At 38.5% G+C, this 24512-nt stretch overlaps 1 protein-coding gene across 2 annotated transcripts in view; it reads right to left on the bottom strand.

Annotated features, from left to right (window-relative positions):
• NDC1 (NDC1 transmembrane nucleoporin) overlaps positions 1–24016 on the bottom strand; it is a 56492-nt gene extending 32476 nt beyond the window's left edge. The window contains exons 1-10 of one of the 2 annotated variants that reach the window (XM_081485213.1): positions 23939–24016; positions 21043–21163; positions 18689–18790; positions 16318–16492; positions 14876–15014; positions 10383–10491; positions 6098–6149; positions 3551–3686; positions 2606–2698; positions 1021–1102 (exon numbers count right to left, since the gene is read on the bottom strand). In XM_081485213.1, coding sequence (XP_081341339.1) covers positions 1021–1102; positions 2606–2698; positions 3551–3686; positions 6098–6149; positions 10383–10491; positions 14876–15014; positions 16318–16492; positions 18689–18790; positions 21043–21163; positions 23939–23995 — 1066 coding nt within the window. In that variant the 5' untranslated portion in view covers positions 23996–24016. The remainder of the gene's footprint in view (positions 1–1020; positions 1103–2605; positions 2699–3550; positions 3687–6097; positions 6150–10382; positions 10492–14875; positions 15015–16317; positions 16493–18688; positions 18791–21042; positions 21164–23938) is intronic. The other variant, XM_081485214.1, reaches the window with a different exon arrangement.
• Between the last annotated feature and the right edge of the window lie 496 nt (positions 24017–24512).

Here is a 24512-nt window from a genome sequence, read left to right as displayed (position 1 = left end):
GGTTTATTTTATAATATAGGAATTGACAAGTTTGGCCAAATAATGAAGAGCTTATTAGAGAGATAAAAAGCCACCCGGTTCTGTCCCCACTGGTGCTGGGCTGGAAGGTTTTCCTTCTAACAACTAGGCAGAGCATTACTGGCACAGCTGCAACCTTGAGGAGCTTGGCAAGTAACAATGGAGAAGTGTTCCAGAGTTGCAAAGAGCATCCTTGGACGGACCACCATGAAATCTAGTTCCTTTTCACACTCCTTTTTACAGGGAGGCAAAGTAGCATGGCCGGAATAGGGAGCTCTGCACTTAAAGAGTCAAGCGACAGAATTTCTTAATTCCAACTCTTGACATTAACTTTATTAAGCCACTTAATCTCTCTTGAGACTTAGGTCCTCCATCAGAGAATCAAACCACTTGATTTTTAAGACCCTTTGTAGGATTAAAACTTCCGGGATTCTTAAACTGTACCTTTCTGCTCTAAAACTGTCAGCCTACCTCACAATTTCTTTAGGTGAAGGGAAGAGGGAGGCTGAAGAAAATAACCTAAAAGTTGAAAAATACTTTCCCTAGAGACATAATTTTTAACCACAACAATGTGAACACTTAGCTGTATAAGATTCAAATTGATACTTTATTTAACAGACTCACTGATGTGTGATGTTTTAATAAATACATCTCACTCACCAAAAATTTTAAGTAGATTGCTTTCTGCACACACATACTCAATTCCTATTAGGTCTATTACTTTTAGCAATACCTGGTTGCTGCTAAGTCGCTTCAGTCGGGCCCGACTCTGTGCGACCCCATAGACGGCAGCCCACCAGGCTCCGCCGTCCTTGGGATTCTCAAGGCAAGAACACTGGAGTGGGTTGCCATTTCCTTCTCCAATGCATGTAAGTAAAAAGTGAAAGTGAAGTCGCTCAGTTGTGTCCGACTCTTAGTGACCCCATGGACTGTAACCTACCAGGCTCCTCCGTCCATGGGATTCTCCAGGTAAGAGTACTGGAGTGGGGTGCATTGCAATACCTGGTTGGCTAAGGCTAAAAACTTCTTGTCTTCGTGAAGGAGAATATTGAGAAAGCAACATCAGGTCCTGCAGGGCCAAATACTGAAAGGAAAGAAAATACACATTATTTAAGATTTTTACCCTCTATATAAAATCTTATTTATGAATGGGGCTCAACACTACATATCTAAGGGGAAATCAGTTGAGATTTTTCATGAAGGAAAAACTTTTCAGAACCACAACTTTTCCTTCAAGACTTTCACTTTCCTACCTCTACCCTCCGTAGGCTATCCTAGTCACTATGGGCTCCAGCTACCAAGGAACTACAGAAAGGAACTGTGTTCCTTTCCACCTTGTGGTGGGAGACATAAAACATCACTTCCTCCTGGAACTTCCCTGGCCTCCCTGACGAAAACATACTCAGACAGCTCTCAACCGCTGCACTTACCGTAATGTATATTAAGTGCCTATTTACTTGCCTCACCTGGTTCCAGCCACTAAGCTGTGAGGCAGAGACAACACCTTGCTCACTACCACATCCAAAGGTAGTACCCAGCATGCAGTAGATACACAACATACTCTGTGCTTTTTTATGAGGTATCTTCATTTTGTTCCCTGACAAACCGCTTCACTCATCATTCAAGACACCAACCCTTCTGTGAAGGTTTCTTGTTTGGGTCCCAAGCAGAGTAAGTGGTTCCCGTTGCACTTATCACAGTAAATTTTCATTATTTTGTGTATCTGCCTTATCCATTAGGTTGTGCTTTGTCTCATTCATCATTACACCCTAAGCAACTAGCAGTGACTGACATGTGCCCAATAATTACAGATCTGTTATATAACCAAATGAGTATCTGCTACTTTTGTTTATCTAATAAACTAATCATAATTGATATTTAAGGGTAATTAGAACCTCAGTGGGTCATTTTCTTATTAGTTTACAACTTTTCTAGAGTGTAATCCAAACTCTAGGTTCTACTTTAATTCTTTTTTAAGTACTATGAACTCTTAACAAGATCACATATATTATAGTTCTACTTTAAAATTTCAAAATCAAAATAATTTATTCTCACTTAGGTTGATTTAGAAACATGTTACAAATTCTTTAGACTTTTGATTAAAATTTTTCAGATTATCATTATTCAAACTTTAAGGGAGTTCATTAAATATGTACTCTCTGTTTGATCATTACAAACTTTCTTTGATCATAAGTCAACGATACTATATGCGTGAAAATATTTCCTAATCCAATGATTTAAAAAAGTGTTTTGTTTTGCTACCATGAGGAATTTGTGAAAAACCAATGTATATCGTTGTATATCATTATATTTCATACTTGAAATATTTTTCTATCTCTCTTAAACATAGAAATAGTCTAGCTTATACACATACACTGCAATATATATTTGCATTTTAGTCACCTGGAATGAAAGCTGGAAAAAGTAATAACATTCAATGTAGCATGTAGGTGATTTTTACAATACTTTTTACAGTGTTAGAATATTCTAGACCTTCAAAAAATATAAATATGTTAAATACAAAGATCATTCCGTAAGATAAGTTAGAGATGACTGTGTAAATACACAAAATGCATAGCTCTGGTACCTTTATGATGAGGGGAGGATTGCTGTTTAAAACTTTCGGGAGGCATTCATCTGAGTCTTCTGAAAATGGTGGTTGAACAGGGAACAGATGAGCCTATCAAATATAATTAAATATAAAGACTATGCAATGACTTGTTTTCATGACAAATTACATTCAGTATATTAGCACTAATGACACTCAGTATATTTAGCACTATTTGGAATTCATTATAAAGAAGACAAGACAACCAAATTTAACATCTTTAGTGTTCCTTACAAAAACAGGTAGCATTAAAATTATATATACTCAAATACACTACCTTCTAAAATGTTACTTTCCCAAAATTACTAGACCCCTGGCTTCCAATAATAGAAACAAATTTAAGAAACAAAAATTCTCTGAAGCCACTGAAGGATACAAATATACAGAAATGGTAAAATAAAACAGAAACATTCATTTTCTAAGACAAACATTTGACTGATGAAGACAATGCTATTCCTATACATTTAAAATCATTTCTTCAATTTAAATTCTAAAATTTCCTTCAAAGAATACGTATTTTTATTGCCTTATATTTAAATATTTTAATAGTGTCTATATCAATAGCCTATAAAATTAATTAAAAATGCAGGCCCATCTAGTATATGCTCAACAGAGAAATGGAAACTTTCTGAAGAGAATTACACTTGAGATAACTCGTAGCAAGTTTAACTAACCTTTCCTTCAGTTTAGTTTTCTAATATTAAGAATAAAAACTAATACTTTTCCTCAGGGAAATAAAAAACAAAAAACACTATAATTAAATGATGGTTATAACTGACACATTTCTTGTGAAGTCTCAGGAAAAAACCAAAACCCAACTTTGCAAAATGGCTTTGGGCACAACAACATACTGATGAGTGTGCTACCAAAAATAAACCTCTGCCTCCAAAACAGAAAAGTACTGACAAAAAACTCAATACTAACCTCTGTGGCATAGATTTTGAAGAGTAGCCATGAGATGTACCAAGTCATCAGGACAAAGACACCACACAGCCAGACATGGTAGAGTAACGAGAGATTCAAGAGGCCACTCACAGTGTCAAGAGGCCTATGAAACTGCCTATGAAAACAGAAATCACTATTTAATCCTGTGGGAAGACTACAATCTAAGCATTTAAGAGACCTGGGGCCCCATACTGAGAAGCAAATTCTATTTCTAAACAATAATGGTGACAAATCCCTCTTCTTTTGTACTCTATACAGTTCTTTCACTAATACTTTCCTATAAAGTACACAAGGGAGCCTTGAAGGAAGAGTAGACCTAAACTAGCTCTCAGTTTCTTGCATTTCAAATTCTCAATGTCATTTTCTATGACAGAGGAAGTCTCCTCAAGAGGCTGGGTAAAATTTAGTATTGTTGTTTTGTAGCTTGATACTCAGAGAAGGCAATGGCACCCCACTCCAGTACTTTTGACTGGAAAATCCCATGGACAGCGGAGCCTGGTAGGCTGCAGTCCATGGGGTCGCTAAGAGTCGGACACGACTGAGCGACTTCACTTTCACTTTTCCCTTTCATGCACTGGAGAAGGAAATGGCAACCCACTCCAGTGTTCTTGCCTGGAGAATCCCAGGGACGGCGGAGCCTGGTGGGCTGCTGTCTATGAGGTCGCGCAGAGTCGGACACGACTGAAGCGACTTAGCAGCAGCAGCAGCAGCAGCTTGATACTTAAAAACCATTCAACAAGATTAGCACCTCTCCTGGGCCAGATTTCAACTCTATCTGTATATGCATAAACAGTTTCATAATAGTTCAGGGCACGAAGTACCATCTAAAAATAACAAACTCCACTTTTAAAACAATTTAAGAAACTCTGTTAGAATGCTGAATAAAGAGAACACAGGCAATCTTACCAAAACCTTGAACAGCTCAATTTGCAACGTCATCATAATTCTACAAACACACACTTAGCAACTGTGAAAATAGGACTGGAACTTCTGACTCTGCTATTTGTAAATGCTGTGATTTTGTTAATCACTTGACCTAACCTACCCTCAGTTTTCTCATCCATATGGTAGCATAATCTCTTCCTTCTACCTCTTGGGGTTTTTAGGAGATTTAAAACAGTTTATGTTAGGAGTGCCCAGCATAGTACTTAACACTCCTTGGGGCTGCGGGGGAGGGGGATGGGGGGAAATAACGTTTTTTCCTTCTTTTAAATAAACATTACTGAGGACCTGGCAAAGGTTAAGACCAGAATACCATACACTGCCATAGAAGCAAAACATTTTTTAAGGGAAAAGAGGAAAAAAGTATTATGTTAAATTTCTATCAAATATCATTTTCTATTTGACCAAGTTTAAAATCTGGGCTAACATAATAAGTGACCTGCCCATTTGGTTTCATGTCTAGTGATTAAGCAGAAGACAAAAGTAAATTTTACCAAAAAACTTTTACAAGTTAGGAAATGAAATATACAGTGCAGAAATCATTATATCTCAAACATTCATAAATGTCAATATTCCCACTTTTCAAAAGTTGTAGTAGTTAAGGGACCTCCCTGGTGGTCCAGTGGCTAAGATTCCATACCCCAATGCAGGGGGCCCAGGTTCGATTCCTGGTCAGGGAACTAGATCTCACATGCCACAACTAGAGATCCTGCATGTCACAACGAAGATGAAAGATCCCACATGCTGCACCTAAAACCTGGCACAGTCAAATAAATACAGAAATATTTTTAAAATAAGATAATGAAAGTGTTAGTTTTTTTAAGTGGTAGTAATTAAGATCATATAAAAAGCATCACAGTGGAATAACCAATAATTAAAAGAACAAATACTAATAGAGAAGTTTGTATTTTTTTGCCAAATAAAAACTGAAGCTTTACCTATGTGCAAAGTGCATGTGGAAACAACTGGAACACTAAACCCCAGTGCTGTCACTCCATCGCTACTGAGGAACTTCAACTGGTCACATGACCCAACTGAACTCTGGTTTCCTCACAGGCAAAATTAAGAGTAAAACCACAGTATGGTGCTTATCTACTATAACATAGCATAGAATGATTATTGAGGAGAGAAACAAGAGAAGTATGCCTATAGAACTCAAGTCCACTTATATAAAAGCTATATCTGACAAAAAAAGGAATTATCACTGCTTATTTTGGGGGAAAGGAACTGAGTGACTAGAAACTGGGTCCAACAGAGTCACTGTATACCTTTTTATATACCATTGGGATTTTAAATTACATGAACTATATATACATATATATTCAAAAATGAATACAATTCTTTTAATAATATTTTTTTGGCCATGCTGCATGTAGGATCTTAGTTCCCCCACCAGGGATCGAACCCATGCCCTCTGCATTGGCAGCATGAAGCCGTAACCACTGGATTGCCAGGGAAGCCTCTGAATACAATTTTCTTTCATGTAAAGGCTAAATTTAAATAAAACATCTGGAAAGTAGCAAACAACTGAAAGGATGGAAACAATTAAGATAATTAAAATTAGACTTTTCATGTGACACTTACTCATCTACCCGAAGGTCCATGGCAGTGCTAATCCAAGCTTTGGGAATATGACCTGAGAGGGGGAAAAAATACACACCATGCTATAATCATAAAGAATTAACAAAATAAACCATCATGCTTTGGAATATGAGATTGATGAGATGACCAAGTAGACACAAAGACTTCAGTCAAAATGCTAGAGTTGGATTAGGAATGGGCAGGAAAAGAGTAATTTCTAGACAGTTCTTGCTTTTCACAGGTCCAACATATACATATTTCAGTTACTATAGTTTAATTAAATAATACCAGCTCCCAACAACACAATTCAAATTTCAGTTACTGGCATCAGCTGTATGCAATTGAATACAGTTCTCTAGCTTTTTAGTAGTACACAAATCAGCATATAGACGACAGCTGGACATTCTTTTTTTCAAAGTCGGTTAGTGATCAGTCACATCTCTTAGTCAGTCTGGCACAGACAGCAAAGCATATAGTCATGTTGCCTCCTTATCTCCCATGATAAATGCTCACGACATTTTACAAAAATGAAAAACTGAAAAGAGGAAACTGGACAAAAAGACTAAAGTGCAACAAAGAAAGGAAAACTGTTAATACTGAAAATAAAATCTGAATGAAACACAACTGGAATTACAGAAGAATTAGCTGACCATGGATATGCTGACACAGCTGCTATGTCAGCCCAAAGGGTACCAGCCAGGCTGACTGCAGTAGGTTAATAAAAAACAACAAAGTGTTAACATTAAAATGACAACAAGCCATTTTTCTACATGCTTTTAATAATTAACTAAAAAATTTTAACAGTAGACAACAGAAGGGCCTATACACAAATAGAACAATTTTATAAAATTATTCCACAGAAAAAAGTAGGACCAGGAAATGTTCAGAAACAGTCTGAAAAGAGTATTTATTTTAAAATGCTGGATTTTGTTTATATTAATGTGTTGCTATTTGCATTAAAGTCTTCCATTCAACTTGTACTGTTCATTATACTAAATAAGCTTAATTTAATTTAAATAATCTTTGTGCTTAAAATTCACATTAGTATATTCTATAATATTTCTTTGTGTGTATGATCAGTCGCTCAGTCATGTCCAACTCTTCGCAACCCCACAGACTGTAGCCCACCAGGCTCCTCTGTCCATGGAATTTTCCAGGCAAGAATACTGGAGTGGGTTGCCCTTTCCTACTCCAGGGAATTTTTCCAACCCAGGGATCAAACCAGAATCTCTTGTGCCTTCCTGAACTGGCAGGCAGATTCTAAACCACTGGAACACCTGGGAAGCCCCATAATACTCCTTGAGCAACAAGATATTTCTGTCATGAACTGCGGCACGCCAGACTTTCCTGTCCTTCACTACTCTGGAGTTTGCTCAAACTCATGTCCATTGAGTTGGTAATACCATCCAACCATGTCATCCTCTGTTGCCCCCTTCTCCCCCTGCCCTCAATCTTTCCCAGAATCAGGATCTTTTCCAATGAGTTGGCTCTTCACATCAGATGGCCCAAAGTACTGGAGCTTCAGCATCAGTCCTTCCAGTGAATATCCAGCATTTATTTCCTTTAGGATTGAACTTGTATTGGTAGCAAGTTACAAAAATGTTATAAAAAGGAATATGTTATTATAATGACCAAATGATATACAATATTTTCTCTTTTTTTAAAGAATACATTTTTTATGAGATAAAAACACACAAAATTTACCATCATAAAAAAAGAAAAAAAATTTACCATTGTAACCATTTTTAAGTGTATAAACACTATATGGTGCTTTGTCATACAACAGATCTCCAGATCTATTTTACCTTGTAAAACTGAAATTCTATATCCATTGAAGAGAAGTGAAAAGCAAGAAAGAAAGGGAAAGATATACCCAAACAAATGCAGAGTTCCACAGAATAGCAAGGAGAAATAAGAAAACCTTCTTAAATGAACAATGCAAAGAAGTAGAAGAAAACAGAAGAATGGGAAAGACTAGTGATCTTTTCAGGAAAATTGCAGATATCAAGCGAACACTTGCAAGAATGGTCATGATAAAGAACAGAAAAGGTAAGGACTTGATAGAAGCAGAAGAGATTAAGAAGAGGTGGCAGGAATACACAGAAGAACTATACAAAAAAGGTCTTAATGACCCGCAAAACCACGATGGTGTGATCACTCACCTAGAGCCAGACAGCCTGGAGTATGAAGTCAAATGCGCCTAAGGAAGCATTACTTTGAGCAAAGCTAGTAGAGGTGATGGAATTCCAGCTGAGCTATTTTAAATCCCTAGATGATTCTATTAAAGCGCATCAGTCAATATGCCAGCAAATTTGGAAAACTCAGCAGTGGCCACAGGACTCGAAAAGGTCAGTTTTCATTCCAATCCCAAAGAAAGGCAATGCCAAAGAATGTTCAAACTACCACACAGTTGCACTCATTTCACAAGTAGTAAGGTTATGCTCAAAATCTTTCAAGTTAGGTTTCAACAGTACATGAATCAAGAACTTCCAGATGTACAAGCTGGGTTTAGAAAAGGCAGAGGAACCAGAGATCAAGTTGCCAACATCCACTGGATCATAGAGAAAGCAAAGGAATTTCAGAAAAATATCTACTTCTGCTTCATTGACAATGCTAAAGCCTCTGTGTGGATCACAACAAACTGTAGAGAATTCTTAAAGAGATGGGAATACCAGACCACCTTACCTGTCTCCTGAGAAACCTATATGCGGGTCGAGAAGCAACAGTTAGAACTCTACATGGAACAACAGACTGGTTCCATATTGGGAAAGGAGTACGTCAAGGCTGTATATTGTCACCCTGCTTATTTAACTTCTATGCAGAGTACATCATGCAAAATGCTGGGCTGGATGAATCACAAGTAGAATCAAGATTGCCGGGAGAAATATCAACAACTTCAGATATGCAGATACTACTCTAATGGCAGAAAGTGAAGACAAACTAAAAAGTTTCTTGATGAGGGTGAAAGAGGAGAGTGAAAAAGTTGGCTTAAAACTCAACATTCAAAAAACTAAGATCATAGTATCTGGTCCCATCATTTCATAGCAAATAGAAGGGGAAAAGTGGAAGCAGTGACAGATTTTATTTTCTTAGATTCCAGAATCACTGCTGACAGTGACTGCAGCCATGAAATTAAAAGATGCTTGCTTCTTGGAAGGAAAACTATGACAAACCTAGAAAAATCTAGATTAAAAAGCAAAGACATCACTTTGCCAACAAAGGTCCATATAGTCAAAACTATGGTTTTCCCAGTAATCATGCACAGATGTGAGAGTTGGACCAGAAAAAAGGCTGAGCACCAAAGAATTGATGTGTTTGAATTGCAGTGCTGGAGAAGACTCTGCAGAGTCCCTTGGACAGCAAGGAGATCAAACCAGTCAATTCTCAAGGAAATCAACCCTGAATATTCATTGGAAGAACTGATGCTGAAGCTCCAAAACTCAGGCCACTTGATGTGAAGTGCTGACTCATTGGAAAAGACCGTGATGCTGGGAAAGATAGAAGGCAAAAGAAGAAGGTGGCATTGGATGAGACGGTTGGATGGCATCACCGACTCAGTGGACATTTGAGCTAACTCCAAGAGACAGTGAAGGAAAGGGAAGCCTGGCATACTACAGTCCACTGGGTTGCAAAAAGTTGGACACAGCTTAGCAAATGAACAACTTTATCCACTGAACAACTCCCCTTTCTCCCCTCCCTCCAGCCCCTGACAACCACTATTCTACTCTCTGTTTCTAAGAGTTTGACTACTTTAGATACCTCATGTAAGTGGGATAATGTAGTCATTTTGTGCCTGTCTTATTTCACTTAGTATAATGTCCTTAACGTTCACCCCTGTTGTAGTATGTGACAAGATTTCCTTCTTTTTTAAGGCTATTACTGCATTATATGTATATGTCACATTTTCTTTAACAATATTCTCTTAACTAAATAGTCTTTGAACGTTTCAATCTAAACATTTAATCTAAACAAGCAATCAGTTGGGCTAATCACACACCTTCTACTGTTATTGTTGTTCAGTGGCTAAATTGTGTCCAACTCTGCGATGCTATGAACTGCACCACGCCAGGCTTACCTGTCCTTCGCTATCTCCCTGAGTTTGCTCAAACTCATCTCCATTGAGTCAGTGAGGCCATCCAACCATCTCATCCTCTGTCATCCCCTTCTCCTCTCGCCCTCAATCTTTCCCAGCATCAGTAGGAAATATATGAATACAATTAAGAACGGCTTTTTAACTCCTGAGCTGTGAGCTAATACATACACTGTATCAAAAAGGAGAAATTCTTACCAAGAAAATAATACACAATGCAGAAATTTCTAAGCAGGAACAGTGATTCCATACAACTATGCTTAACTAGTAAGAGCAGAGACCTCCTGAAGCGTAAGAACTTGTATTGCTGTGGAAAAAAAGAAAACCAGAATCAAATGACACATTCAAAGAAAGGTTCTACTTTATTCTAAAGCAAGCACACAACAGTTCACACATAAAAAGACAAAGTCTATTCCAGAGGTAAAAAAAATCAACTATCTCTGATGTTAAAATATTTAATACTTTATTATATATTATATCTCATTTATATGACATCAGAAATGAGAAAATTAACAGTATCAATCTATTAGGTTGGTGCAAAAGTAACTGTGGTTTTGCACTGTTGAACTTTGCTGTTTGATATTGGAATACATTCTTAAATAAATGTGGTTAAATTTAAGGTGTATTTCTCGCTTTTTTTTTTTTTTCTTTTTTGCTTATGACTCGTTACTTGCTGTTTATTTTGTATTTATTTTAGACCAGGGAAATGATGTTAGACAAAAAGCAAATCTGAGCGATTTTCTTATTGAAAATGGGTCATAAAGCAGCAGAGAAATATCAAAATGTCAACAATGCATTTGGCCCACGAACTGCTAATGAAGTACAGTGCAGAGGTGGTTTAAGAAGTTTTGCAAAGGAGACAAAAGCCTTGAAGATGAGGAGTGCAATGGCCAGCCATCAGAAGTTGACAACGGCCAATTGAAAGGATCACTGAAGCTGATCCTCTTACAACTACACAAGAAGCTGCCAAAGAACTCAAAGTCAACCATTCTATGATCATTTGGCATTTGAAGCAAACTGGAAAGGTCAAAAAGCCTTATAAGCGGGTGCCTCATGAGTTGACTGCAAATTCAAAACCCATCGTTTTGAAGTGTCGTCTTCTGTTATTCTACACAACAACAAACCATTTACCGATCAGATTACAATGAGTGACAAAAAGGGGATTTTACACAACCAGCAAAGACTAGCTCAGTGGTTGGACTGAAAAGAAGCTCCAAGATACTTCCCAAAGCCAAACTTGCACCAAAAAAAGGTCATGGTCACTGTTTGGCAGCTTGCTGCCTGTCTGATCCACTACACCTTTCTGAATCCTGGCGATACCATTACACCTGAGAAGTATGTTCAGCAAATCGATGAGATGCACTCAAAACTGCAACACAACAGTCAACAGAATGGGTCCAATTCTTCCCCAAAACATATGACTGTACGTCACACAACCAACGCTTCAAAAGTTCAAAGAACTAGGCTACGAAGTTTTGCTTCATTTGTCATATTCACCAGATCTCTTGCCAACCAACCACCACTTCTTAGAGCATCTCGAGAACTTTTTGCAGAGAGAACGCTTCCACAACCAACACGAGGCAGAAAATGCTTTCCAAGAATTTGTTAAATCCCAAAGCACAGATTTATAGTACAGGAATAAACAAACTTACTTCTCGTTGGCAAAAATGTGTTGACTGTAATAGTTCCTATTTTGATGAATAAAGATGTGTTTCAACCTAGCTATAATGGTTTAAAATTCATGGTCCAAAACAGCCATTACTTTTTCACCAACCTAATAGAGTGAGGACTATCAAGATGGAGTAAGTATAAAAAACATAATAATTAACAGCTAACACTTTTTGGACACTTACCACATACCAAGTACTATTCCAAGCACTTTAAATGTATTAATCCATTTAAACCTCACAACAACCCCCTATTATTATCCCCATCTTACAGTTGAGAAAACCAAGGCACAGAGAGGTTAAGTAATTGAACCAATGTTACCAGGTAGCAAAACAAAAATCTGTGATTTTAATGCAGGCTGGCTGGCTTCAGAGCCTGAAACCTTAAAGATAATGTATAATGCCTCTACACTAAAATTTTTCACATGGGGTTTGCAGAAAAACAGGAGTTAGTAAAGAAGACACAAGCCTAAGAATCAGGAGACCTGAGCTGTAATACTGCCTTTTTCTGTACAACATTAAGTAAGTCTCATCACCTATCTAATTATCTGAGCGAGAATAAGGCTGAACCAGCTAAACAGTTCCTCAGTGGGTACCTTCCAATGCTAACAGTCTAAGAGTAAAGAATCAAGCAAGAAAAAATATGAAATGTTTCTTCTGAAAAAATTACACTTCTTGTGAAACAAGGGTTGTGTACCCTAAAAATGCCAATGGGAAAAATATTTTTATATTACTAGAGAGGATCTGAGGAAACCTGAAGAACCAAAGATGGACTTTCCAAATTCTAGTCTCCTTTTGTGTTTACATTAGGGCTGGTCCTTCTTTAAGGATTTCAGAAGCAGAAGGACAGCAAAGTCCTTAGGTAGAGGTTTTGTCTTCCTACCATATCTGCAGATTCCAACAGTATCTGACAAAAAAGCAGCCCAGGTGAAATGATTACTTGGTCACTAACCATACAGCTTCAAGTATCCCAGTTTACTAAAATACTTTCAAAGTCCAAGATGTAGAATTGCAGCTATTCCATGCAGTCACTGAGTGCTACCACTATCTCACCTTCACCTTCCAATAAAAAGGGCATAGTTCCTATACTATTACTATTGCAGCTCTCATCTCAACCATCACTTACAAGGGTCCAGAGAGGCTACAGAAGCAGTTAGATATACAGAGAAAGCTAATATACCCTCTTCTTGCTCCTAAGGTGAAATGCTTTTCAATTCCTTGTTGGGTTCTTCTGTGATTTGGCTATGAGCTATCCTTTACCTATTCAAATATTCACTATGTGTCAGACTCTATAAATCTTATCTCATTTAATAAACTTTCAAATGGTCTTGTTGGTGCATAACTTACCAAGCCTATCTTGGTATTTATTCATTTCTTTGTACCCTACTCCAAACCAATGTTGCGCTTTTCCCTATCAGTCAGTCACTAAGACTCTAATAAGGGCATCAGAACTGAATTTTGTAGCAGAAGCAAGTTTAAAGAAAAAAAAAAAAAAACCTAATGGACTAACAGCAAATTGATTAAAATGCTATATTTTTAAAAAGATCTAATTTTTCATATTATTACATGAAAAAGTAGTTACTGAATAAAATGTGCAAAAGAAAAGTATTCATGAAAACCCCAACCCATCAAATATATAATATTACAGCTACTATATTTATAAATGTACAATGAAGGGTCTGGAAAAACACACAAGAGTGAATCCAAAATTTTATCAAAAGAAATTACAAAAATTTAGCAGTCAAATTTTACAAATGTTCATTACATGGTATAAACAATAATTTACCAGTACTATCAATACTGGACTCTCCTGTTCACTCCCTTACACATCTGTGATGTTAAACAGGCTTTCACTATCAACAGAAGTCCATGAAGGAGCAAGATATTTGGGAGTAATCTAATTTTTCTCTAGTACTTTCTTTTCTTCATTTTCTATATTCTTAATGATGTTTGGATCAAAGATGATTCACCATGGATATTTCTATGCAGGATTTTGGGATCTTTCTCCTTGTGAAATTCTGAGGTGGCAAAGATGGCACTCTGCTTTTAACTTACCTTCACAAGATGTGAAGAACTTGTAATAGGACTCCCTGTCATAGGCTCACAGACAGCAGAGAGGTAAGCGTCACATTCTTGCCTGTGAGCACTGTCACATTCTTGCCTGTGAGCACTATCTCTTTGCAGTAGGTGTATTTTCATCGGATTGTTCTCAAGAATGCAACAGGCATGTGAAAACTTCAGTTAAACCAGGAGAACCCTAATCCATCACACTCTGATATTTACACTCTCGTGGCATATCATTTATCTATACATCCCTCCTCCACTCTCTCCCTCCCAGCCTGGGTCCTAGCACAAAGGAGCTGGTTCTAACAGTTTTACTCCGAAGTCCAGTATTCAGTATGCCGTAGAGCAAAAATGAAGCGAATAACAGCACAGTCAAGAACAGTGGCAACAGGCTGCGGAGAGCCTTGGTGGCACTGGAGAAACCTCAACCTACCTTTCTCTCTCCTGCCAGAGGAGGGGACAGCTTCTACCAAATTAGTAGATTTTTAAAAACCTAAGTGAAAGACAGTCTAAACTATCCCACTCAAACCAATCAAACTGTTTTATTTATTCAGAATGTAACTGACATGTTCTATACTTACTTGTACATCCTCAAGCTAATGAGATTCTTGGGTTTAAAAAGAAGCTGGCAGCTGTACAGAGGTACTTTGCATGCATGTCATCATCACCCTCCCCCAGCCCTGCTTGGTCACACCAGCTGCCACTACCTAGCAAGGAGGGAAAGAGTGGAGCAAAGCAGTATTCTGAGAGACGCAGCAGAAAGGGTAACTGCAGCTCCCAGACACTCAAGTCTCATGAAGACAAACATCTCATCTCCAAATGGCATTTTGAGCATCTCAGTCCTAAGTTTCACTGATCAAATTTGAATTAATCAGATAAGGCCAGTTATATACAGGATCACCAGGCCAATTTTAACCCAGCCAAATTCTGACATAAGGAAATGCTCAAATGACAGCTTACCTGTATGATGGGAAATGGAAGATAGTTCATATTGTTAATAAAATACAGGAGGCTATAGCTATAGCCCATAAATGCTCCAGCCAGTAGGAAGAAAAGGTGATACTCATTTAAGCAGGTTTGTACAGCAGGGCTATCTAAGCTGAAAGGGAAAAGTTAGGTTATTAATTCAATAGCCAGGGACACATATCACCATTTTAGGCTCAATATTTACTGAAGGCAAAGCTTTGACTTAATTACTTAAGATATACCCCAAATTCTAACATAACAGTGTGTTTTAGGTTAAGTGTGGGCAAAAGATTAATAAAACCCTTTCCCCTGATGCATGAGAATTTGACCTTTAGTTAAAACTAAGAAGTATCCTGTGGTTCTAGGCCCAAGGTATGACATAAATTTCCTGCTAATCACTTCTCTTAAGAAGCATGGGCTTGGCTGTTACTTTTGCAGAAAATCCTTAATAAATCTTCCCATTTTAAGAACAAAACAAAAATCAAAACTCTAGCTCTGCTCATTTGGAAATCTGGTAAGGGTAAGAATGTCTCCTATGACAGTAAGCAATGGTGCCTTTGAGTTACTGGTAAACTGTATTTAGGCTAGGAAGAACTCTAAATGAAGGCTATATACCTGATAGAGATGCCATAACTTTGGGCTTCTCTCTGTGTTGTCTCTTATAAGGAGGCATTCCTTCATGGGAACTCTCACTAAAGAACATTTACCAGGAAAAAAGCCTGCCCTATATAATAGTAACTGGGGAACAAAAGGAAATCAAGTATTCAGTAGTCACGAACATCGTATAAAAGCAATGGCTAATTGAGAACTTAAAGACTACTCCAGAAATCTTTTTTGATTTTTAAAATCAGAATATCAACTTGATATTTATATCAGTGTCATCTGTTCAAGAACTGTATATATTTCAAAATTATAAAAGTGCTCTACTGAAGAAGGTAGCTGTAATTATTTTAAAATTTTTTTCATTCTTCCCATATTATCCTTCCTTCAAACCCCAACCTAAATGCCACCTCCTCCCAGAAGCCATGTATGGATACCTCCCTGCTTTCTGAACTCCCACAAGTTTTATCTGCACATTTCATTTTCTTCCTGTTACATCCTATTTCTCACACATTTCTATTCCTCTCCTCATATATTCATTTGCATCCATGTCTTATATCACCTACTGTTCTCAACTCTGAAGGAGCCTGTAGTCCATATGTAAATAATACTAATAAATCCAACAGCATCTAGCATAGCACCTTGCACAGAATGGTTTAAAAGAAACTGCTGAATTCAACAAACATAAAACATCAAAAACTTTTGATGTATGTGAGAAAGCACTTTTTAACAGAAGTCTGGAAAGTAAAGAACGTCCATAAACTATTAATGTATACAGGTCACCTTTGGATTAATAACTAAACAAGGACCCTTATAAAAAACATATGGAATCTTACCTCTCAGTACCAGTGCAGGGAACCACAAGAAAGCTGTATTGGCCCTTGGTTATCACTGTAGCACACCAAGCCATTATCATTCCCATTGCAGCGTGAATAAAGGAGTGCATGAGCTGCTGCGGATGAAGGATCTTCCCTATCAGTGCCAGTCTTGAGCAGGGAATGGAAGGCACAACTGAAAACAAAACACATGACTGTGGCTTTATAATCCACAGCATATAAAGCAAGAGGACCTAAACTTTTCCCTCTCCTCCTTGAATAAATACTCCAAAGGGCAGGAAGAAACTGAGTCAGTATAAAACATAGTACAGAAACATTCTAAGTTAAAATAATTTGAAAAAAGACTGAATAAATACAGATACACACAGAAAAAGAAAAACCAAAGAATCTAGAGAGATGAAACCTAAGGATAGTATGATTAACATTTTTCAATTCTTTTTAATTAAGATTTCTGGACAGCTCAAACAGTGCCTACCCTGGCACTCCCCTTACTGCCATAAAAGAATAAACAACAATTTTAAGATAGTGCCTATCTTCCAGCAAGTTATCCTTATTTCAGCATTTTGAATTGGCAATATATAGTCCATCTGGAAAAATAAACCACAAACTAGGTAAATAATGACAACACTGAATACTAAAATAAATGCTTGCAAGGTGAACTAGGGGAGGCAAGAGTGGGTAGGAGGTGAGGGATGCTGGCCTTTGAAAACAGCTGGCACAGGGTTCCGTGACCTATCTTTGTACACAGTCTTCTTTTAATTCTTACAGTATTTAATACGCACCAAGTATGGTGGAAAACTAAGCATAAAGGGAGAAGGCTTATCCAATTCGGAGAAGAGGATGCTATCACCTTTCCTTCCCCACCAGAAATGCCCACAAGACCTACTGACTGTAACTGACTTATACTCTGAACATATACCAAACCTTCTGATGTCATTAAACCTTTTTATATGCTATATCTTTCCCCTAGAAAATCATTTTTCTTCCTTGTCTACTTAATATACTCACCCTTCAAGGCTTGGTTTAAAGGTCATCTCCTCAGGAAGTTCACCATGCTGGGTAAATGGTGCTCCTATATACTCTCCTACTATCCAGTTTATTACTGTCTCAGCATTAATTGTGACCTCTTGGGGAAAACTGGGACCAAACATCTCTTATCCCTACACAATGCATGGCACAATGTAATGCATAATGAACGTTGAAGAAATGAGCCAAAGTGACTAGTCAGGCTTTAAGAAAGACTAGATGAAGACTTCCCAGGTGGTCCGGTGGTTAAGACTTCACGCTTCCACTGCAGAGGGCACAGATTCAGTTCCTGGCTGGAGAACTAAGATCATGCAAGCCATGTAGCACAAGCCCGCCACCCCCTCCCCCCACCAAAAAAGCTAGCTGTGAGTCAAGGGGTTCTACGGATGGCTTGAATAGAAAAAGAGATCCATCAGCAAGTAGTGAGGGATTAGAAAAGCAAAGGAAAAGGGTATATATATTATAAAACCCAGAGAACAATGTGAAATTGTACATCATATCTAGCCAGGAAGTACTAAAGAGCTAAAAAGAGGAATGAAGTTATAGTGAAAAAAAGAAGTATAAGAAAAAGCTTCTCATTTTACCTCAAGGACAGACTTAAGGAATCTGAAAAGGCAGGAAGAGCAAGGAGAAAAATTGAGAAAAAGTAAAAAAAACTCTGAAATCTAGCAGGTGATTCTCCCAAGGCAAAACATACATTTTAAATTTTGCTGTTCCAAAATCACAGAACTATAGACTTTAATATTGAAAAAGACTTCAGAAATCATCTGGTCTTGATCTCCTACTCTATAAAGGAGTTATTTTTATAATATATCTGCTAAATTACAACTTTAATCACTAGCTGTGAACTATTAAAATGTCTAAATTTTTTAATGTCATAAAATACACATTAAAAAAATTACCATTTTAAATATATAGTTTTAAGTACACTCACATTGTTGTGCAACCATCAACACCATCCATCTCCAAACTTTTGCATTTTCCCCTGTACCTATTACCTCTGTATACACTAAACAATTCCCCACTCCCTCCTCCCTCAAGTCCCTGGCAACCATCATTCTACTTCATATCTCCATGAATTAGAGACTACTCTATATACCTCATATATATAAGTGGAATCATACAATTTGTCCTAAGAGTGCTAATTATTTTTTAAAATCAGAGAAAGTATATCAAATAAATTGTACAGTAAAGACACTCAAAAGCATATAATTCTGTATACATTTTAAAACTTTGACACAAAATACAGCCTCTGATGTACACATCCACATACAAAATTCATTATGTCTGCTCTTAGTAAAATAAATTCAGGTATTTTAAAGATGCTTAACATTTGAAAACTCACCTGTATAGAACTCCACATTGAAAATACTTATTATTACAATCACCACTGACAGCAGCAGAAGGTAAAAGATAATGTAGGAATTATACAGATCATTGAAAGAAGCTAAAACAAAAGAGAGATGGATTAGTGAGTTCATTCAGTTATACTGTCATGTTTAGTATACTGCAATAAAAAGGGGGGCTTGAACCACAACTCTAATTTTAATTTAAAAACTTATCTTTAATATATACCAGAATTTCTTTGAGATGACCCAGATGATAACATCAGACAAATAATACCATATTCAAAAATATTTCATGTGAAACAGAGAAGTACCACATTTAGTAATATACCAACAAAGTTTCTTTCTAAAATGTAAATATTTTGCAGATCCCTTCTTAAATGCAATTTGACCCTACAGCTAAAAAAAGTAACATTTCTAGAAACAGAATAATCTGTAAATCATCCAAATGAGCAGAATTAAAAATAAAAATTCATGACATCCCTGTGAAATACTAATACATTCACATTTTAGAGTGGTTCAACAATCAGTATTCCATCTAAAAAATGTGACAGTTTAAAACGTGTATATGTCTAAAAACATGAACAAGAAATAAAAATATGGACATCTGTTTGTTAAATAGAGTAAATGAGACCAAATATTTTTAAAGTTTCAATTCATTGACCAAAATTACTGGAAAATTATTAAGCATCCACAAGAAAACTTCTCAAGCATTACATTGAGCTAAAAGAGTGAAAGAAGTAATTCATGTAACTGGAAATAAGGAAGGAAGGACTAAATTTTTCTGTAAAGACTTTATGAAGCAAAAGTTGAAGCAGACAAGTAATATTTGATGAGAAAAATGGCATAAATCAAATCTAATCTGGAGAAAAAGGGACACTAAAATTAAAGAACCCATGGGCCACGAAATGGCAAAAAGTTTTTGTCTGAAGTACCAATACATAACAACTGGTAATGGCTCTAGATTACAATACTGAATATTCTAAAGTTGCAACTAGACAAGCATGAGTGACGCAGACACAGGCAAGGTGGTTACAGAAATACTTGCCACTCTGGTACTAGCTTATGGCTTAACTTCATCTGACTGTGAGATTCACCCAGAAAGTGACTGATATGTCTCAACAAAAAACTTAAAATGACTTCTTTAGCAGCAATCTCTCTCCAAAGGCCATAAGGTAAAGATTTCAACTCTTTGAAAATTGGCATTTCTTCTGAAAAATTAAATTAACAACATACTTCCCACTTTCCAAAGCAAAAGAAATTTATTGTTACCATTTTGGAGGGGAGGGGGGAAGGAAGAATTTCAAGAGTATTTGTGCTTTTTAACCTTAGGCAAGACCTTACTTAAAAGGCTTCAAAATCTAACTCTGGGAACATGTCTCTCTTTTTAAATTCTAGAGTGGCAGAGTGGAAAAAACATAGGCTTTGCAGTCAAAGACGAATATTCAAATCCTAGTTCAGTTACTCATTAGCTGTGTCTCTGCACAGACTTATAACCTGAGTCTCAGGTTCCTCATGTAAGTAGGAATACTACCTCATTCTTATCATACAAGGTTGTATTAATAGGAAGGATAAGAAGTAACACCCTGGGATCTCCCTGGTGGGCCAGTGGTTAAGACTCCACTTCTCCACTGCAAGGGTGCAAGTTCAATCCCTTGTTGGGGAAGAAAGACCCCCATATGCCATGGGGAGTGGCCAAAAAGAAGAAAAGAATACACTTAAGGTACTCAGCATGGTGCCTAGCACACAGTAGGCAGCAATAATTGGTAGCTATTATTAACATAAAGTAGTTACACTTTGATGAATTTATTAACTTTACTGTCTCCAAGAATTCTGAGAAACATTAGCCTGCTACAGTTTTTTCCTTCTCATCAATCTTTCAGTTTAACTCTATGTTCCTTAGTCTCCTCCTTTTCTCTCTTTTCACCTTTCTTATCAGCCACAATAAAGAAATGAAGTATTCTTAATTTTAGAAAAAAATTTTTAAAAGATATGTCATATTTTCTATCTATAATTTTTAAATATGTAAAAGTATTAGTTCACTTCCTTAAAAAGAAAGCTCACAAGTTCACTTCCTCAATAAAGCTGTCAAAAAGAAAAGACAAACAAAATTAAGTTTTTATTAATGTGGTCTCTAGTGATCTGTTTCTGTGAACAGTCTCTGACGGGTTTAGTGATCTTATTATATAGTGAAAATGCCTATGTTAGGCAGGGAATGGCTTAAGAACCTCAGAGTGAATTTTTTTTTGCCACTCTCAATACAGACATTAAAATAAATTTAAAACGTAATGCAATTTTTATGTTGAGAAGTGGGTCCTGTAAATTTGTTATCCCCAAACTGAACATCACTTACCAGACAGCCACTGTATAGGATGAAATAAATCAATGCTGCTGAAGATTACAAATACTGTGGTACAGATGGGCAGCAGCAGCACTGACCAGACAATACTTGTAACTATCCTCCAGCCCAACACCTGTAATTAAACCAACAAAGTCCCTCAATCATGAAGTCAGTTAAACTATTCCAGTTATTTCAGTTATGCAAATCTTACCTTTTCATACAGGATGTTAATCACTAAGATTTACACCCAGATTACAGTCCATGCAGCTGTCCATAAACTCCAATGGTCACTACTATTAACAATACTACATACCACTACAGAATTTTCTCCTATCAGTGAACTCTTACTGTTTTAGTCCAGAGTCAGGTGTCACATTAAATATCACACTTTGGGGAGTAAAGAAGGTTTCATTTAGTTTACAATTGTATTTCACAGCAACTTACAGCTGTCTCCCTAGGTTTGATAGACATGTCAATATCTGAAAGTATATACATATTACAGGAATCATGTATATACTGCAACTGTGTTTACAATTATTAGATATGGGCTCCTAACTGGGCACTTACTTCATTGTATTCATGTCTGAATTATCAGTGCCTACCTCATAAGAGATGGGCTTCCCAGGTGGCACTAGCGGTAAAAGAACCTGCCTGTCAATGCAGGAGACATAAGAGACACAGGTTCCACCCCTGATGGGGAAGACCCTCTAGAGAAGGGCATGGCAATCCACTCCAGTATTCCTGCCTGGAGAATCCCATGGACAGAGGAGTCTGGTGGGCTACAGTCCACAGGGTGGCAAAGAGTCGGACATGACTGAAGCGACTTAACACACACACACCTCATAAGAGGCACAAGATTTACTGCTGAACACATAAATACAAGAAAAGATCTTGAGGGATTTTAAGCACAAAAGTGACAATTAGATTTATCTCTGGAAGGTAAAACACCCTTGTGTCTGTAAGGTGTCTACACTGAAGATGGATCAGAGGGGACAAGAGGCAGACAGCAGACAAACAGGAGGCAGCACACCCCAACGGCCCAAGTCAAAGATTTCCGTCAGTGTCTGAAGGAAGGCAGTGGCAATAAGAAAGTTTAAAGAAGAAAAACTGCAGCCATCTTTCTGATGCACAATCTGCAGGACATCGATAGCTGATAATAAAGGTTGTAAAGAACAGGCAGGATTTAGTATTAATAACTTGGGATACAAAGAAAATTCTTCAAGAGATGTGAATACCAGACCATCTGACCTGCCTCATGAGAAATCTGTATGCAAGTCAAGAAGCAACAGTTAGAACTGGACATGGAACAACAGATTGGTTCCAAATCGGGAATGGAGTACGCCGACGCTATATATTGTCACCCTGCTTATTTAACTTTTATGCAGAGTACATCATGAGAAATGATGGGCTGGAGGAAGCAAGCACAAGCTGGAATCAAGATTGCCAGGGAAAGTATCAATAACCTCAGATATGCAGATGATACCACCCGTATGACAGAAAGTGAAGAACTAAAGAGCCACTTGATGAAAGTGAAAGAGGAGAGTGAAAAAGTTGGCTTAAAGCACAATATTCAGAAAACTAAAATCATGGCATCTGGTCCCATCACTTGATGGCAAATAGATGGGGAAACAGTGGAAACAGTGGCTGACTGTATTTTCTTGGGCTCCAAAATCACTGCAGATGGTGACTGCAGCCATGAAATTAAAAGACACTTGCTCCTTGGAAGGAAAGCTATGACCAACCTAGACAGCATATTAAAAAGCAGAGACATTACTTTGTCAACAAAGGTGCATCTAGTCAAAGCTATGGTTTTTCCAGTAGTCATGTATGGATGTGCGAGTTGGACTATAAAGAAAGCTGAGCACCGAAGAATTGATGCTTTTGAACTGTGGTGTTGGAGAAGACTCTTGAGAGTCCCTTGGACTGCAAGGAGATCCAACCAGTCCATTCTAAAGGAGATCAGTCCTGAGTATTCATTGGCAGGACTGATGCTGAAGCTGAAACGCCAGTACTTTGGCCACCTGATGTGAGGAATCGACTCACTGGAAAAGACCCTGATGCTGGGAAAGATTGAAGGCAGGAGGAGAAGGGGACAACAGAGGATGAGATGGCTGGATGGCATCACCGACGCGATGGACATGAGTTTGTGTAAGTTCCAGGAGTTGGTGATGGACAGGGAGGCCTGGTGTACTGCAGTCCATGGGGTCGCAAAGAGTCGGACACGACTGAGCCACTGGACTGAACTGAACAAAGTAGATGTCAGTGCTGCCAGGGTATAAGCACTGTTCCAAAAGGGACCTTACTTCTGTTACTCTTTGCCCACCACAGAAAGGATGCAGAACTGTTGACTAAACTTCCACAAGGAAGAACCTCCTCACCTCCGGCCCACAGTGTCCACATCCCTCTAATTTGACAAAACACCCGTCCTGCTTTTACCCAGACCCCAAGTCCAGCTGTTGTCTTTCTGATTCCGGATATTCTTTCCCGCTTCTTACCCCAAGTAATCAACAAATTAAAGATGTTTGCACTTAGTAGGTACACCTCCCTGGCATACAACTCTTTTCCCATTCCCTGCCCCAATTCCCATGCAGATCATCCTTCCCACCATGACCAGCTTCCATTCAGGACCCGTCTCTCACACAGTAATAAGTTTGCACTCAGGACGTCCCGCACAGACACACCTTGTAACCAACTCTCCTGAGCACGCCCCTCCCTACAACTAGCTTCTACTCAGGATGCCCCGCACAACCCCGAAACCATTCACTCGGGTCTCCCCACTCCCCACGCGCTCTCCACGCTACACTAGAGCCAGCCCCTCCCCCGCCTAGCGCGCACGCGCGACCGACGCCCGCAAACCACCCGACCCCCGCAGCTAACGAGCGCCTGCCACGGTGCGGGCAGCACTCACGCGCCACAGGATGTCCCGCGACCCTGGGGGGCAGGGCCGACTCGCAGCCGTGGCCATGGTGATGGCGGCCCCTACTCTGAGGGGTGCAGGATACAGAGAGCCCGCCCGCCACCGCAGTTCAAAGGCAGGAAGGCCCCCGGAGGGCCCCACTGGGGCTGCCTCAAACGCTGCCTGGGAGAAGCCTGGCCCAGGCCCCAACCCATCCCTTCGAGGTTTCGTCTGGACAGGCCCAACGGACAAGAACTGCCGCTCAGACACGTCCCCCAGAGGGGGCTGGGACTCCAGGGCGCGCCTTCTGGAGTCCAAAAGGTCTCTCCGAAGCAGGGTCCAGCGGGGCGCCAGAAACTGGGGGCGGCGCTGCATGCCGGGAGTTGTAGTCTTCATGGACCTCTGGGAGCAAGGAGGAGCGTTGCATTCCGGGACTGGAAGTTCCAGAGTACAGCATGCTGGGAGTCGAAGTCTTGCCTGCCGTACCTTGTGGCATCCTGGGAATCGTAGTCATTTATGAAGCCGCTACCGTCGCAGTGTTGACTGATTAGAGTTCTATGATTACAAAGAACTGGCAAAATGATTT

This window comes from Giraffa tippelskirchi, chromosome 5 (genome assembly GCF_054371585.1).
Source record: "Giraffa tippelskirchi isolate mGirTip1 chromosome 5, T2T-mGirTip1v1.2.pri, whole genome shotgun sequence".
In the NCBI taxonomy this organism is placed as follows: domain Eukaryota; kingdom Metazoa; phylum Chordata; class Mammalia; order Artiodactyla; family Giraffidae; genus Giraffa; species Giraffa tippelskirchi.
This window is presented reverse-complemented; position numbering and strand designations above follow the sequence as displayed.